At 41.1% G+C, this 16,646-nt stretch overlaps 1 protein-coding gene across 1 annotated transcript; it reads right to left on the bottom strand.

Annotated features, from left to right (window-relative positions):
* Positions 1 to 327: 327 nt before the first annotated feature.
* LOC121189914 (CD9 antigen-like) lies at positions 328 to 13,758 on the bottom strand. The gene is made up of 8 exons (XM_041050396.1): positions 13,555 to 13,758; positions 6,608 to 6,710; positions 3,982 to 4,079; positions 3,798 to 3,872; positions 3,601 to 3,684; positions 3,426 to 3,482; positions 3,197 to 3,280; positions 328 to 3,102 (listed from the first exon to the last, which is right to left on the bottom strand). Exons 1-8 carry the CDS (start codon positions 13,621 to 13,623, stop codon positions 3,037 to 3,039), a joined length of 636 nt encoding a protein of 211 aa, XP_040906330.1. The 5' UTR covers positions 13,624 to 13,758; the 3' UTR covers positions 328 to 3,036.
* Positions 13,759 to 16,646: the final 2,888 nt, after the last annotated feature.

Here is a 16,646-nt window from a genome sequence, read left to right as displayed (position 1 = left end):
TGAAACCATGCAGCAAGCAGAGTATGTGACTGAGACTGTGTGTGTAATGGTGGACTCTGATGCTGACTGATATCATGATCTAGAGATGTCTTGCTTGCTAAGAGAATTATCTAGAATATAAATAATATATAAACCTGCTGCTTGGCAGAGGTCCCTGAAAGAAGACATCTGAGACACTGTCACATTATTTTAATAATGGACCAGTCTTTTCCTCTTGGGGTAGTTCCTACAAAAGCTTACCAGATTTCAATATGACATATAATAACTAAAACTGACAATGTCAGAACATTTAAACCTCTGTATTGAAAGAAGGAAACTGACACAGGAAACTGTAAAACTTTAAAAGCTTTATTAAACTTCAATCACCTATCTTCCTGAGAAGCCTGGAATGGTATTAAAATAAATTAACACACAATCAACTATGAAAGGCTCGACCGTGTACAAAGGTGTTTGTTAGGTGCACAGTACATTACGTCTCCAGATTTTCTCAAACAAATATAACAGAGGAGCAGGAACGGTAACAGCATTTTGGATTGAGTAGCACTGAACTGTTCCTTAAATGGATTTTAATTTCATGGAGCCTCTGAAGTGGCAGTCCAGTGACTCTGTTGTGTCATCTCAGTCCTCAGAGTAAACACTGCCTACTAGCAACCCAACAGCATGAAGTGGTAAGGGAGCCTTTGTTGTCTCCTCACATGTGTAACGTCACACTGAAATGTAAAAAAAAAATAAAACAAAGAAAAAAACAAACAAACAGCAAAAGTAATATGAACAAGTGCTTGTGTCCCATGTAGTTTGATCATCTGGACTTCAACAATATTATTGTTTTGAGTCCTCAGAATGGATTTTTATTAGTACCAAGAGGCTTTTGAAATAGTTGGAAGACAAACTGTTTTCACCACTTCAGCTCTCTTGGCTGAGAAGACACCGTCGAGTGTGACACTTTTAAACACACTAAAAACAATAATGGCAAGTCGAGCCATTTGTGCTACTCGTCCAATGTTTACAACAATTATTTGCAGTCCAATTCTACAAACATATGTACACTTTTGCTACGTTCAGACAGCCTGTTGTTCAAAAATAGCTCGTTATCAAAGAAAGGCACGTTAAGAAACTGTTTTGGCCGTGTGGATCTGCTTTGACTACGCTGTCATCACTACAACAACTGTACAACTACTGCAAGCCTCTATCTAGACACACAGCATGTTAAATAGTAACTATCACATCAGCCACATAATAATGTACAACTACAAAAAAAAAAAAAAAAAAAAACCAAAAACAAAAGATATTTACATAAAGGAAGTGTGACACTTGGAATAAACCATTCAAATTCAGACAGTGGCCTCATTTAACCCCGATAAATGGAACTGATTTCAAGTTGGGTATCTCTATGCAACTCTCCTATCTGCTGAGGTTAAGTAAGTGAGAAGAATACAGAAGTGTTTTTTGTAATTTTAAGGCACAGAGGAGGAACAAGATGGAAGTGGAAAGAGCTAGTATAACTTAATTTCACAGTCACAGTGCCTATTTTCAGTTGAACAGCTAGTTTATGTTTAGCCTGAAAACATGTCCACATGATCTGGGCCTTCTTGACATATAGTCTACAGAGACTGAAGAGTGCTCTCTTATGTAAGAGAGCATATATGTCATTAAGGGTGGGAAGAAGTATTTATGTCACCGGGTCTCACTACGCCAAGGGGATGAGGAGATTTTCCTTTGGGATGAAAAGGGAGTTTGGTTTGTAATTCAGCTGGAGGACCAGACCAGTGTGTCTGTAAGTTTCAGCTCCTTAATTGCAAACCGTGTATTTCATTTTTCTACCACTGCATGCAGCTTTTCCTCTTTCTCTATTTTTGGTCAACAGAGGACTCTTGAAGCTTGTATGTGAGCCATTTCTTACATGATTTGAAATAAATGGAGTAAAACAATGGGCAAATCCACTGCAACAGTCCTTTAAAGGAATAGTTCAGCATTTTGTTTGTATGTTAAATATAAGACTACAGTTTGGGCTGGCTTTGAATAAAAACTGGACACAAGGGGAAACAGCTAGTTTGGCTCTGTGCAAAGGTAACAAACTCTGCCTAAGAAGATTCACACAGAGCCAGCCAGCTATTTTCCTCTGTTTCCAGTATTTGTGTTAAGCTAAGCTGACCAGTTGTTGGCTGTAGCTTCATATTTACTGTACAGACATGAAAGTGCTATCAATCTTCTCATCTATCTCTCTGCACGAAAGGGAAGGAAAGAATTCCCCGAAATATTGAACTATTCCTTTTGGATAACTGTGGATTTCCAGTGTAAAGAGCAATGGGTGTTGATTGCACAGTTCACAGTGTGTGTGTGTATGTTGTACTGGGGCTGCATGAGGGATGCATTCTCGAAACATTCACTGACCATCCCCTCTCTTGACACTCCACTCTGATTCCACCAATCAGGACTCCCTACGAGACGCCAGACAACCTTTTTTAAGGCTGTGGTCTCATGTAACACAACATTGCTGTGTTTATATGTGTGCTGTGTGTGCGTCCGTGTGTGTCTTGATTTGTGTGTGCACAGATAAGCAAACTCAGCTGCTTTCACCTCAGATTGGTCTCCCGGGCTTAAGTTTCCCACAGCCACGGGGTCAGTGTCAAGGCTGTGTGAAAAAGCTTTGACACTTCTGCGACAGTATGTGGGTTAAAATTTGTAGTGGCAGCCAAATGGCCATGAGGAAAAACAATCTGACAGATTGTCAGAGCAACATCTGAAATTATGCTGTTTCCACTGGATATGTGAACCGCCTAAGTCTTACCAGACTGTTATATAGAGAGACGAGGCTGCTACATAGTTAGTGATGGCAAATAAATGAAGAAAATTTCAGAAAGATCAGGCCAGGAGAGTTGGGTTGAGCACCATAGTGGAACGTAATTTTTTAAAACATAGCCAATTTCCTGGGTTCCTGGCTGGATGATGGACAGGGGTTGACATTTGATCTGATGGCTGTACAGTCTCTCAGGGGTGGGTAAAGGAGGGGTGAGGGGTAGAAGTCAAGGATCCAGCTTAGATGACCTCCCTGCTGTTGCGAATGGCACAACAGAGAACCATACTGAAGATCATCCCAATGATCTGTGGAGAGGGAGAGAAATGTTTTAATGTTGTTCTCAGTCACAAACCGTATGTGTTTGAGTGTGTTTTCAACTCATCTCAGATCCTGACTCACCATGACTCCAGCGATGCCAATGCCCACGTACCCGATGATGTAGAGTTTACTGTTGAAGAAGTCCTTGATGCCTGCCTGACAGTCCTGCAGACCAAAGATAAGAAGAGTCAAGCAGCATTAAGTTCAAGTGTACTAGGATGTTTTGTTTTGCAACATGACTCATTCATTCATCAACAAAGGAACAGAATTTAATTTGCATCCTGAGTCTGGAGCTGGTGACAGATCTTACCTTGGTATCTGGCTGGGAATCAGGGCAGGGGTTTGCTGAGGTTCCGCAACAGTTCAGCTGAAAGTGGGGAAAAAAACATAGGGGGGGGAAACATACAAGCACAGGCAAAATTCCTTTTAGTAATGCTATTTTTCTGTCAAAGGTTGCACTAAATCTAATATCACTTTTTACTTACTACTTTCTGGTATGAGATGATCAAAGTGCTGTTATTGTTTTCATTGTAAGTTGTTGTGTAGAAGTTCTGAACATCTTCAATTATCTGTGTGAGAGAGGAAAATTGAATGACATGGTGCAATCTGGATTTATCACTCTTATTGCAGTATGCGAAAACACTTTTTTTTAACTACTTAAGCTATGAAATAATAAACATACCTTGTCTTTGTTTAAGAATCCAAACACTCCAGCTGCCACCTCAGCCCCAAAGATGATCAACAAACAGGCAAAGAACTGAAAAGAAAAATCCACCAATGACTGTAGGAAAACAGGATTTTTAAACAGGATATAGGTGTAAATCATTTCAATTTATACCCATGTTTTCAGATGCATATGTACTCACCGAACCCAGCAGGCACTGAGATTCCCGGACAGCTCCACAGCAGCCAAAGAAACCAACCAACATCACCAAGCTGCCAGCACCAATCAGTATATACACACCTGGAGGAACGGGGAAAAAGAGAGTTGTCAGGCAGTAATGGTAACTGTAAACAAAAAGGCAGGTAAATAAGACCCTTAGTCATGAGGCAAACAATCATCGGATTATCATTTATTTTGATTTTGATTTGATTCTATACATGAACATAATTAAGGTATATCAGCCTAAAAAAGTGAACTCACTTCACTTCTGTGGGCTGATTCACCACTACAGAATTGATAAAATGCTCAGCCTTTCTCCTCTATTTCAGGCAATTTTAGTTTACTAAGTCACCAGCAGGGGGTAGCACAGAGCTATGAATGTAAAATGAAAGTGGACCCACTCATCTTGCCTTGAGATGCCTTGTAAAAAGCCTGGTTAGCATGAGGGGGGAGCTATGAGTGGGGCGCTTCATGTCCTGTAGATGCCCTTATTTCCCATTAAGCCTCTCATTAGGAAAAGTACATCATGGATAGGTCTGCAGGGAGGAACTCAACGACAGATTGGTTCCACAAGTGTGCTCTGATACAGGTGGGGTCTGTTGCTAGGTGACAGCTATGCAGAGGACGGGGTGAGAGAGGACGCATGAGCCCCGAGGTGATATGGGATCAGGTGGGAATGAGTAAGGAAGATGGTTCATAGGATACCAGTGTGCCAACAAAAAGACTTGATGTGATACAATAACCGAGTAGGGAGTGCCATTTCATTTGTTGTTAGGAAGGAGAGTTCGGTTGCCAGCTTGAGGTGTCAAATGATGAGTTAACTCAGATGGTGACGAGGGAAGGTGCTGCATCTACCCAACTTAGCAAGATGCTGTGTCTACTTTTGAAGAAGACCGCACTGGTTTTCTCTTTAGATAGCTCTTAGTCTGAGGTTGTTCTCAGTTTCTTATCCTACACCATTACAAAGTACGAAGGTTATGTCCGGGCTTGATACCATGGGAACGAGGCATAGCAACTGTTGAGCCCTCTCAGCTGCCAAGGCCATGTGTAGTACTATACTCTCAGAGGACCTGACAAAAGCCACTCGTCCTCAGTCAAACCACATGCCCATCTGAGTCTTAGTTCACACACAGACACAGACAGACAGACAGACAGACACACACACACATACACAGAAAGAAGTGATGAAATACTTTTACGGTATTATAGGATTGTGTAAGAAAAAAACATTAATTAGAGAACTCCTGTCTACCATTACACAACGTTATCAGAGTAAACAGTAAAGTTGGATTTGGAAAATAAAGTACCATTCAGGAACAGGATAGTTTATTGTGGAGACGGTTAAAATGACTGAAATTAAGTATCACACAAACTCTGTGTTGGGAGTGGATTCCCACACTGAAGGGCTAAACATCCCTCTCTCCTCTTCTTGCCCAGTCTGCACTGCCATTTCATTTGGCATCCCATCTTGTTTTTAATACAAAACTTTGCCATGGATCACCATCTGTTTCTATGATTGTCCTGTTCCATATGCCTTTTTAACTGTCCCCACTCTGTCTCTCTTTTTCCATCTGGGCAAGGTGACTGATTGAAAGGTGGTTAGTTGCCACGGGGCTTCCCTTATTCATTTATGCTCTATGTAAATCACTCATTTCCTGTTGTTCACACTTATCTGCAGCATGGGTTTTGAATAACAGAAAATGTGTGGGGGCATGTTGAACTCTGACATTCATTTGTGTACGGCAAAACTTGGTACTGGGACACCCCTCAAACTAGGACAAACACATAAAGTACATACACACATAAAAAGACAGATTTGTGTAGAGGCAGTGGATATTTGTCCTTTACACCCAGTGTCTATGTGTGTGTGTGTGTGTGTGTGGGGGGGGGGGGGGGGGGTTATATGTGGTAATGCAGTGTGTATTTGTGTGTATGTGCGTAGAGGGAAGCCTGTGGTAGGAATAACCCCTCTGACACAAAGACAGACATTTATTCACAGGCCAAGGGAGTTGCACGAAAACATGTCAATAAACAATTTTAAAGCCCTTCCTCAGACCGAGAATGACAGAGATGAGAGCAGCATGGTGTTGGCTGGGTTTCTGATTTGTATTGTAAAATACTTAAAAATTATGCAGCAATACAGAGCTTTAATTTTCAGGGTTTTTTTTTTAATAATAAAGTCAGAATCCAATGTCAATCTTTAATAAATGTCACATTATCTTCAAAACAGCCAAAATTAGGAGAATGGGCCTTACATTTCCATTTTCCATTGATGATATCAGTCAGCATTAAAGTGTAATTTCCGTTACTTCATAGTAAAACAACTGTACTTTTCCCACTCCTCTCTGAGTGGTTTCCTAGCAGCATATATTTACAACACAAACATAAGCAATGCTTTGCAAGAAAAACAACCCATTTCTGTGACAAAAAAAACATAATTTATCATTTCAAGTTGACAACAAAAGCCCTTCCACAGAATCTCAACAAAACCTTTGGTGAATTATTCAACACATGCATTGAATCAATGGCCATGTGCTGAATGTAACTCTTAATCACCTACACTGTGTTTATGTTGACGGACATTAGCTGAGGTGTGTTGTGGTACTCACCAATGAAGAAAGTGTCTGGAGCCTTATCACCATTGAGCAGAGACACAGTTTCTGGGTCAAATCGCAGCCACAGCCCCACTGCCAGAACAAAGGATCCCATCAACTGAAGGGAGATAGGACAGAAAGCCATATAATAAGTTATATATTTATTACAGAACAAAATGCATACAAAAAAAAAAAAACACAACAAATGTATAACAGGTGGTCTGCAATCATGCACTGTGGGGACTCTTGTGCATGCAGGCTTTAATTGCAACCAAACCCTAATAAATACCACCTGTGTTCCCTGACAAGTCTTCCCTCATGCTCCTTTCCTCCCAGCCAGGTTAAAGATTTCATAATCATTAAATAGGCACATGGCTGCAGAAATACACAGGGTTAAAAAAAAAAAGCAGACAATCAGTTTTCTGTTATGTATTTCACAGTGAATAATTTTAATTTGTCATTTTATCTCACTTTAGATCTGACACCGGAAACCGGTTTCTGCCTTCATCACAAATGCAATGCTCTTTTCATCTAAAGCACAACAGTGGAAGTGAATGTTTTTCAGGCCTTCAGATGGCTTGTTCTTTTGCACTCCGTAAATGTGATTTTCCACATAACTGCAGCAACTGGTGCTGTGGAGTTTCCACTCCAGCCCTCCACCCTTTTGCTCTTAGGCAGCAGAAGTATAATTTCATTAAGAGATAGTAAAGCTAAAATTTTGCTTTTTGTGTAAAACAATAGGTCTGGCTATGTGTCTACAATGTGGGCAGATCATTTAAGTGTTCTAGAGCAATAGATCCCAGCAAAATGGAACTTATGTAACTTTGAAACACCCCTTATCGAGCTCTGGCTTACCAGTAGGGAGAACATGACCCGCTTGGCTGTGGGCAGCAGTGTGGCACCTTGAGCTTAGACAGGCTCTCCTGTTTGTTTGGAAATGTGGTTGCATGTTACTCACATTTTCCTTTATCTAAACCACCATCAATATACATCGAACAAAATCAAACTCTCTGCAATGCTCTTGCTTTTTAGGCCTAACTGGGTACGCAAAAAAAACAAACAAAAAAAAAAGCTATTGTTCTCAAAAGTGGTCAGAAGACCTTGAAGTAAATGCTTTTTCTGTGATCTGAGACGCTCTCAAAGGCAGAGACTGTGGTGGGTGCTCCACGGACAGATCGATACTGAGAGGTTTAAATGATCTCTGAGCTCGTGCCCCCTGAGGATAATCCAGTGTAAAAACCTTTTTGAGCTGAGCTTCAAAACAGATCGTGTCTATGTGTGTGTATGTGTGCAGAGAAATAAAATGATTTGTCTAAATGGAGAGTATTTAGGAGTGCTCATCACATGGTCTCTCTCTGTGTCCTAGATCTCTGAATTTAGGTAGACTGCTGTTCGTGTGACTGTTGGTTTCCATGCCCTTGGGCTCTGTTAAGTAAATTTATTTAGAGAAACAAACCTTGTTGCCAAGTTCAGACAAAAACAAACTGTTCCATGTCTGTATCTTAATTTTACTTTAGGACCAATTGTTTACCAAATCCATCCTTTTGTGATTCTGAGGTTTGTCTTATTTTAATCTTTATCTTCTGTATCTCATCCTCATTCTCACTATCCACACTCCTCTCTTCCTCCACCCCAGGTCCACAGGTCATATATTATAGTGTTGCTCTGAAGTAAAACCAGTAGCTCAGTTGTAAAGCATCGGAATGGGACAGGTATTGGGAAGCCGGCTTCCTCCCAGACTGAGGATTTAGTGCTATGCATGGTGATGTATGGGACAGCTGAGCTCTTGGGGTTTCAGGATTAGCAGGTCCAAAGTGATAAAGCACAGTGAAGTGAAGGCTACGGATCTGTAGACTTACTGAACCAGTCTGGGTTGGTCCAGAGAGGGGCTCTGGATCTATTTAACACTGGTATTTGCTGGAACATCTGATGGTGCGATGGTGTTGGTGGAAGTGTGAAGTGAGGACTGCTGCCCACTGAACTATGTACAAATACACACAGTGCTAGAAGAGCTGGGTCATTTAAAGCTACTGTAGATTGTGTGAGGAGCAGGTGGTTGCTTCACAGTTGAAAAGATGAAAAGAGCTTAGAGCTCAGCCAAACCTCATTACTATTATGGGTACATTTAAAAGCCTTTTCAAAACCAGATGCATGGATTGGTCTCAGGGTCTCATTCTAAAACGAGGCGGGGGGGGGGGGGGGGGGGGGGGGGGGGGGGTGCATCCAACACTGCCATCAGTAGCAGACATGCTAAATAGATTCACAAGGCACTCCCGAGCCTGACTATCCCGAAGGTCCCATTAACCCCGTCACTGCTTACATACCCCCCCACCCCCGGCTTTACCACCCACCAATGCATCTGCCATCATTACCCAGGCCGACCCCAGACACACCCCTCCCTCCACCCTGCTTCTCTACCCCCCACCCCTCTGACTTATCTCAGTGTATCCCCCTCCTCTACCCCACATCATCTCACTCCCTCCCTCCCAGCCTCACCCAAAGGACAAAGACCCACTGTCTCTCTGTGACTATATTCTTTGGCACACAATAGGAGGGAAACAGACAGACACAATGAAAGAGGGAAGGGAGAGAGGAAAAAAGAGAGTAAGTTGTTAGAGGACCCATCATCCGTTTTCTTTCCCTATGGACACAGACTACAGCATGTTGTCCAGAGACAAAGACAAAACTCTAGCTTGTGTTCTATACTTACTGTATAGACTATACGTCCTCTCTTTCTGTCCTAACACCTGTGAAGATAGATTGTATGTCTGGATATTCCTTGACGAAGATGGAAATCTCGGTGTCAAGGCTTTATTGAGGTTCTTTTATGGTGTAAGGCCTACTTTTTTAACAGTGCAGTTAAATAGTTTCTTTTGTGAGGGGAATTTCCATGAGAGCAGGGGCTGAGCTGACACAGGGCTGTGGTCGTGGTCAGAGACAGTCTGTGGCTTTATCCACTTTCTAGGTTAGACCTTATTTTCAGACAAAAACAATAGAATCTCTCTGTAAATTAAAGTAAAAGCAGTATATGAAAGCAAAACTGTTGTAAAAAACATCTCAGCAAGTAATTGGTGAGGGATTCAAGATTGACAAAAATAGTCCTCTGTCTGGTAAATGTTTGTGAAAACAGATGCAAGCACACATTAAAAATGATGGGCAGAAGCAAAGTGTAAATAGGAGTGAGATAATTATGGGTGGAGTAAATCCCATTGTACTCCTGCGCAGGGTGAGGGTGAGGGAGCGTAGTGGCACACATCAACCTCCACAACACAGACAAATGTGGTTGTAGGGCTGAACATTGGAACAATATTTTGTTTCAGTGCTAATGCTGATTTTAAAGTCAGCACCAGAAGTCTTCAAAATGTTGGGCAAGTCCTTTAAATTACACTTAATGGCTGAAAAACAAACTATTTTTTTTAGAAAAGAGATGAAAAAAATCTTAATCTTAAAAATGTTACTTTTTTGCCTTCAAGGTATTTTAAATTTTATTTATTAGTTTAGTCAAAGTCAAAGTCAGCTTTATTGTCAATACTGCCATATGGTCTGGACAAACAGAGGATTGAAATTACATTTCTCTCAGTCCCACAAGATAGAAATAAGATAAGATTAAAAAAAAATGCAAAGAATAAATAAAGGCATAAAAATATATATACCACAGTAAGGCACACTCAATAGTGCAAAGGGCACATAGGACTCAGTGTGAGTGCAAAAGACGATAACAGCTTACTTAACAACAAAAAAGATTATATCTTAGCTGTTTGTTGTAAACATTAAAGTCAATTCCATCGATTGTGCTCTTTAAATATTAACATCAACTATAATACAGGGAAACAAACAAAAACAAACTCCACTTTTCAACATGACACATAAACTTCTGCCAATTAAAATCCAACAGTAAGATCAGTTACACTCGACCCAACAATTTGCCAAGTATAGTGGAGCCTGTAATTTACTATGCATGTCTTTGATAAGTCATCCATTCAGGAAAAACAAGTATAATCAGATTGGCCAAGCACCATATTTGATGCCGCAAGCTTTAAACAATCCCTATGCATAAACTGAGACTGTTTGGCAAGAAATGCAGTCTTTGTGTTTGTGAATAAAAGGTTTGGACGATGTATATTCAGATCAACTATCAGTCCACATGGGCCAACACTGGCCATGCTGCACCTGTGTGAAATGTCAGTAGTTGTAACATCTGAACACAAGCAGAAGTCCTCTGTATCACTAAATTTGAGTTTTGTGTATTATTTGATTTTCATAATTTATATAAATGATGACATTTGTTTCTAAATGTACATTTTTAGTTTTGTGGAATTTGTGGTTCTCATTGGTTTTGAATGATATGACTTTATTTAACATTTAGGATTACGACAGTCAACTTTTAGTAGGTTAAAAAGCAGTTATTTTATTAAACATAGCTAAGATTAAGCCTGCTGTGCCCACTGTCATAAAACTTGTGAAACTTGTGCTCTTTGGAGAAAGGAGTGCAGTGGAAGCAATGCAGAAAAAAATCATTAACAGTGGTGTTGCCTTTTCAAGATGAAGATTTTTTCAGATACACAGCAACATTTTTTGTTGGACAGGTAACTATTAAACTAATTATTTGTCATGAACTAACTAAATTAATCATTAAGCCAATGGCATTCACAACACTCCCAAAAACCGTGTCATATCAGTTGTTTTTGATGAAGAGGAAGAACACTAGGGGGGAAATCTGTGGGAAAGGTGCTCCTTGCTGCACCTTTCACACATACTGCCATGAGACAATATTTGCCCCACTCTGTTTACCCCATGGGCTTAACTTTTGACCAAATAGGGCAGTCAGAGAACTATAGCTCACCAAGAGAAGCCAGGCAAGCCAGCAAGGTATTGATGTTCTGTTGTAAGCTGTTGTATATTCAGCTATCGGTGTAATATATACAAAAGTTTGGCCTGCGTTGCTTTGATGGCAGTTTAGTTAATGGAGCCCTGCAGGACTCTCACTACATCATGACGCTGTGACATAGAGCCGGAGAGGTTTTTAAACAAAGAGCCACTCTGTATGTATTGATTGATGAACATGTCTTTGTGTGTGTGTGTGTGTGTGTGTGTGTGAAATCAGTGTGGTTAAGTGCATGGCACTCTTCACCAGTCAGGTAAAAACATTTTTTTATTTTTTTATTTATTTAATTTTTTTTAATTTTTATTTAAAATGTGTGTGTGTCAGTATGTCTAAGGAAGCACCAGCGGCCTGTCTCTGATCTACTGTCCACTCAGGGGATTTGAAGGGAAACATATCTGCCCCTCCTCCACCCACTTTCATCACACACACTCTGCTCATCATCCCTCACTCCACTATCAACAGAGAGGGCTGAAGCCCGGGGGGGGATTGGGATGCTGTGATTATGAGCAGAGGGTGATCGCTGTTCAGGTTTCGTTGAAAGAATACAGGGAATGTGCAGAACACCAAAATATCGAGGAGCACCAGTTTAGTTTATTTTTGCGGTCCTGTATGACATGTAATGCACACAGACATGTAACGCACAGAGTCCACATGCACAGAATATCCCACTATCCTCAATCTGAATATCCCCTATCTTTATCTGGGTCAAGTTCATGCCAACTGTCCCTCTTTTTGCCTTGTGAGCGCGCACACGCACATGAATATCCCTCTCAATCTCCCTATGACCCTTTTCTTTCCTATCACATTTGTTGTTTTCCCTTCTCTATTTTTCTTCTCTCCCTAAGCATCCACTCTTGTCCTCCTTCTCCACCTGTTTGTCATCTCTCTCATCTTTACCTGTCTGTCTCTGCATGCGTCCATACACAGATGTATAAAAAAGGAGATTCCTGCTGCAGCCACACCCATCCTGGAAGCAGTGTGAAGGGGCTAATGTGAGGTGGAGATTGATCATCTCAGTGGTGTGACCATTTGGGCTGCTGCGCTTAGGTCTCCAGCAGGCTCTGCTGCTTAGCCAGGCAGGAGCAGCAGACTGAAGTTATGCTATTGTCCCGCTGTCACAATGGATCCATTCACGCTGCACTCAGCGCCTGATCCACTCCACAGATGCTTGTTGGAAAATCTCTCTCTCTCTCTCTCTCTCTCTCTCTCTCTCTCACACACACAAACACACACACAAAGGAACTTCCCTTCTAAGGAGTGTGAACTGTGGCACACATAAGCCAAAGTGTGTGTTTACACACGCACACACAATCCATCGGGAGACCAACCTCTTGGAGATTTGAAATTAATCTGTGCTTGTATATAGCATGAAGTATGAATGGACTTTAACAAGGATGTCAGGGTTTATCAAGGCACATGTGCAAAGCATGTGCGAAGGACACACACACACACATACACACACCTTTCACATCCACCTGACAGTTTGTCTTGAGTAAAGTGACTCTCTTGAGCCTCCCTCTGAGTGCCCAAGTGCTTCTTAAAAAAAAAAAAAAAAAAAAACAGAGGAGGAAGTAGTTGGAGGATCTGATGCCCCAGGGTGTAACTTCAGTTTATCAATCAGCTCTGCACTGGTTGTTAATGAAGCAATGTGGCGCAGGGAGCCAACTGCTGAGTTTGTTTTCCATGCTGTCTCTCAGTCTCTCTCGCTCTCTCTGTCTTTTCATTCAGTCTTCTTTTCAAAAACACGCTTCCCCGGGAAAAAAGGGGCGGGTTTTTCCTCTGTGGAAAATCTGATTTGAGCCCGGTGAGCCAAAACTAAAAACCTCTGGCTGTCACCCTTTCCGCGCCACGCAGGGTAAACCCACGCGACCAAATAAAGCACTCAAGACTTAGACAAGAGGATGAACGCAAAGAAACTATAAACAAACTCAGCATCGTTAACAAAATAACACGTGGGTGTGAAAGTCAGCTGTGGAGACTGAGAAGCTTCCACCGCTGCACTTGCTCCGTCTTTCATTTAGGACCCATACCCACAACTTGCATCTCATCACCACGCAGCCGCTCAACGTGCACTTACCCAGAATATAAAGTTGAACACGAACAAAAGGTACTTCACACATTTCATTCCACCTTCCACCTTCCCCATGTCGGCTTGATGTTGCAGTGTTTTGCCTTTATCCCCGTAAAATGCTCTGACGGTTGTATTGGCTCCGCACAATGTGACAATAACGGTCCACCCCGGTCACAACACTTGTGCATCAAGAAGTACTGTCACGGTAGCCTCTCTCTTTCTCTCTCTCTCTCCCTCTCTCTCTCTCTCTCTCACTTACGCGCGCATACACGCGCGCGTGCACGCGTACCAAACACCGCAGGATCCGCTTAGACTCTTTCCAGACCGCCCCTTTCAATAATACAGAGGGGGGCCTAAAGGGGGGACCGAGACTACACGATGGGAACTTGGCAAGTGTTTGGCAGAAGTGTCGTTCACCCTGTAACGAAAAGTCGTATTTACTTACAGATATAGAATAATATTCATCATATGTCCAGTCTGCCCTTTTTATATTTGACTGCAAGTTTGTAACCTCATGCCACACTGTGGCATTTAAATATTAAATTCTCTTGTAGCAGTGCTGTGATATCCTTTACGTGTTCTAATATTCTTAAAATGTGAACGTAACCTACTAAATAGCGAGTTTTGTGGTAAATACTTATCTATTTGATAACAGGATATTTGGAAAGTTGGAACTCACACACTGTTCAAAGCAAGTAATATAATACAGGGAGTAAACAAGAGAAAGCCTAGGCTCTATTGGAATTTTAAGAGATCCGTTTCGTTTTGTAATCACATTAGTAGATAACAGCCCGGATTTACTCAATTTCCTTTTAAGAAAAACATGATGGTAAGGTGCTGAGGCGTTTCCTAATTGCAATATGCAATATCACAACCTTTCGCAAACCTTTCCCCATACCCTCAAACCAGATGTCAGAGCAGGAATATAAGCCTCTCATGACAAAAAAGTGTCAAAAATAATAATAATGATTAAAAATAAATAAACAAACATGAAGTTTTCATATCGTCATGAAGACTGTCTTACTAACTTCTTACTTCCTTATCTTGCTGTCTTACTTACTTCAGCACTAAATTTAGTCCTGGAGTGATGAGTTAAGGAGCTCCATTTACACACACATTTATCATCCACTGTCCTCCTCATTCAACTTAATCTTTTAAAATGTAATCTGTTTAAGTAAGTAAGTGCCCTGGAAAAAGTAAAGCTTTTTAACAAAACAAGGCATAGTTTTATTTATGGGAACTGCCATAAAAATAACATTTTAATGGAAATGTCAGAGTAAAAATCACTGGCTTAAAAACTGGCCCAGTTTGGGTTGTTAGTGTTATTTTCTTTCATGCTACTGTTGAGTCAAAACAACCGCTAGTCTCGGGTGGTTTTTGTTCTGGGTAAAGTTAAACCATTACTGCGATGCATCATCCAATCTTGAACAAAGCACCAGCCACTGAAACAATATACAGACTAAATCTACTTTTAATGAAATGGAAAGAGTAGCCCCTATGCTGGATTTCTTCCCTCAGTGTCATCAGTGACTGGGCGCATGCAACTCAGCAGCAACATCATGTTCAACATAAATATTTTCCTCACAACCATGGAGAGCAGAGGGAACATCCAGAGAGAAGTTCATTTTATCACTGGGAAATTAGGCACTGGTTTGAAAATGTCCTTATAGAGGAACAAAGTGGTCTGCCAAGCTGAACACAAGAGGGAAGGAGGAGTCAGACAAGAATGACTTGATTAAGAGAGACAGAGACCTAAAGGCCTAGAACAAATACTTAGATGATGTATTAATATGAATAATCTCTTACATGTACCTCTTTTCAGCTATTCACACACGCGCCTCTCTTTGAGCTGAAACGAAAACTCTCAAAGCGGCACCGATTGTGCTGTGAGACTCATTAGGGGAATGGAGGTTTAATTTGGACGCCAACCAGAGCGAAGCCAAAAGAGGAAAGGCTGATAAGACTAGGACAAGACCGCCGTGTCCCTGCTGGTTGGTTGTTGTTGGCTGTTGGTGGCTCAGTTGCTATGTGGTTCCAAACATGTGAACAAGAAAAATGCATGCAGGTCACAACCTCCATGAAAATAGATTACCAATGGCTGAACATGATACTTTAATGGGTCCATCATTGGGTCGGCAGGATCTTCAGTGGCTCTGTTTTTTTTGTTGTTTTTTTTTTTGTTTTTTAAATATTATTTTGACAGATAGGCCAGTTAATCTTGCGTGTTAGTCATGTTTACAGAGAGTCTGCTGAAAATTTGTGGTCATCATTGCTGCACTAGCAATTGTTTTCTCAAGAATTTTAATAAAGTCCATCCTGTTCTCCTTTGCTCCCAAATGAGTGAGGTCAGTAATAGCTGTTGTTATTTGCCTGGCTGTTTCAGCCATGTTTGGGTCACTGCCTGGACCTTTTTCCTCAGCTCTGAGATCATTATTAATGACAGACTGTGATTTCTGCTGGCTGCTAGGGTCAGCGATAGCATTATTTTGTAAGGAGGTGAATTAATCTGTAACGAAACTGAAGATTAGTGTAATTTTTTTCTTTTTGAAAATAATATTAATTAAACTGTGATTGTAACACTTTGATTCATTATTGTGACAATAAACTTGCAGGAGACTTCATCGATGAATGAGACTTATATTTGTGGCAGTGTAACGCCATCTACTGGTCAAACTGCAAACATCGACCATGCTCTCATTTATTTTCGGGGGAAGTCACCTGAGCAACTGTGCTCTTTGTGCATGCACTGGGAGTTGCACAGCAACAAATGCTCGCTTTTACAAATCGTCACAGAGAACTTAGTGACTTGTTTGAAAGCTCTTTGAGAGCGGCTGTTTATGGAAGGGCTTGCTATTTATTCTCCATATTCGTCTGTTTGCATACTTGACCTGAAAAAACGTTGAAAAAGGCAGAGAATAACACACAAGTCATCCTTTTTTCTCTTATCAGAAGACTGTCAAGGTTCAGAGTTAGCAGCCTGAATTCACCTTCATCTTTCTCTTGTCTTCCATGCAGGTTAACTTCTAATATGAGTTCACAGTTACTGAAGCAAAATTGAGAGAAAACAGGGAGTGCTTAATAAACCACACTGTCTGTTT

Source organism: Toxotes jaculatrix, chromosome 2 (genome assembly GCF_017976425.1).
Source record: "Toxotes jaculatrix isolate fToxJac2 chromosome 2, fToxJac2.pri, whole genome shotgun sequence".
NCBI lineage: Eukaryota > Metazoa > Chordata > Actinopteri > Toxotidae > Toxotes > Toxotes jaculatrix.
This window is presented reverse-complemented; position numbering and strand designations above follow the sequence as displayed.

Coding starts and splice junctions, on each gene's coding strand:
- LOC121189914 (XM_041050396.1), bottom strand. CDS start 13,623: ATGGGGAAGGTGGAAGGTGGAATGAAATGTGTGAAGTACCTTTTGTTC. Junction 4,080..6,607: donor TCCAGACACTTTCTTCATTG/GTGAGTACCACA, acceptor CCGTTCCTCCAG/GTGTGTATATACTGATTGGT. Junction 3,281..3,425: donor ATTCCCAGCCAGATACCAAG/GTAAGATCTGTC, acceptor TTTGGTCTGCAG/GACTGTCAGGCAGGCATCAA.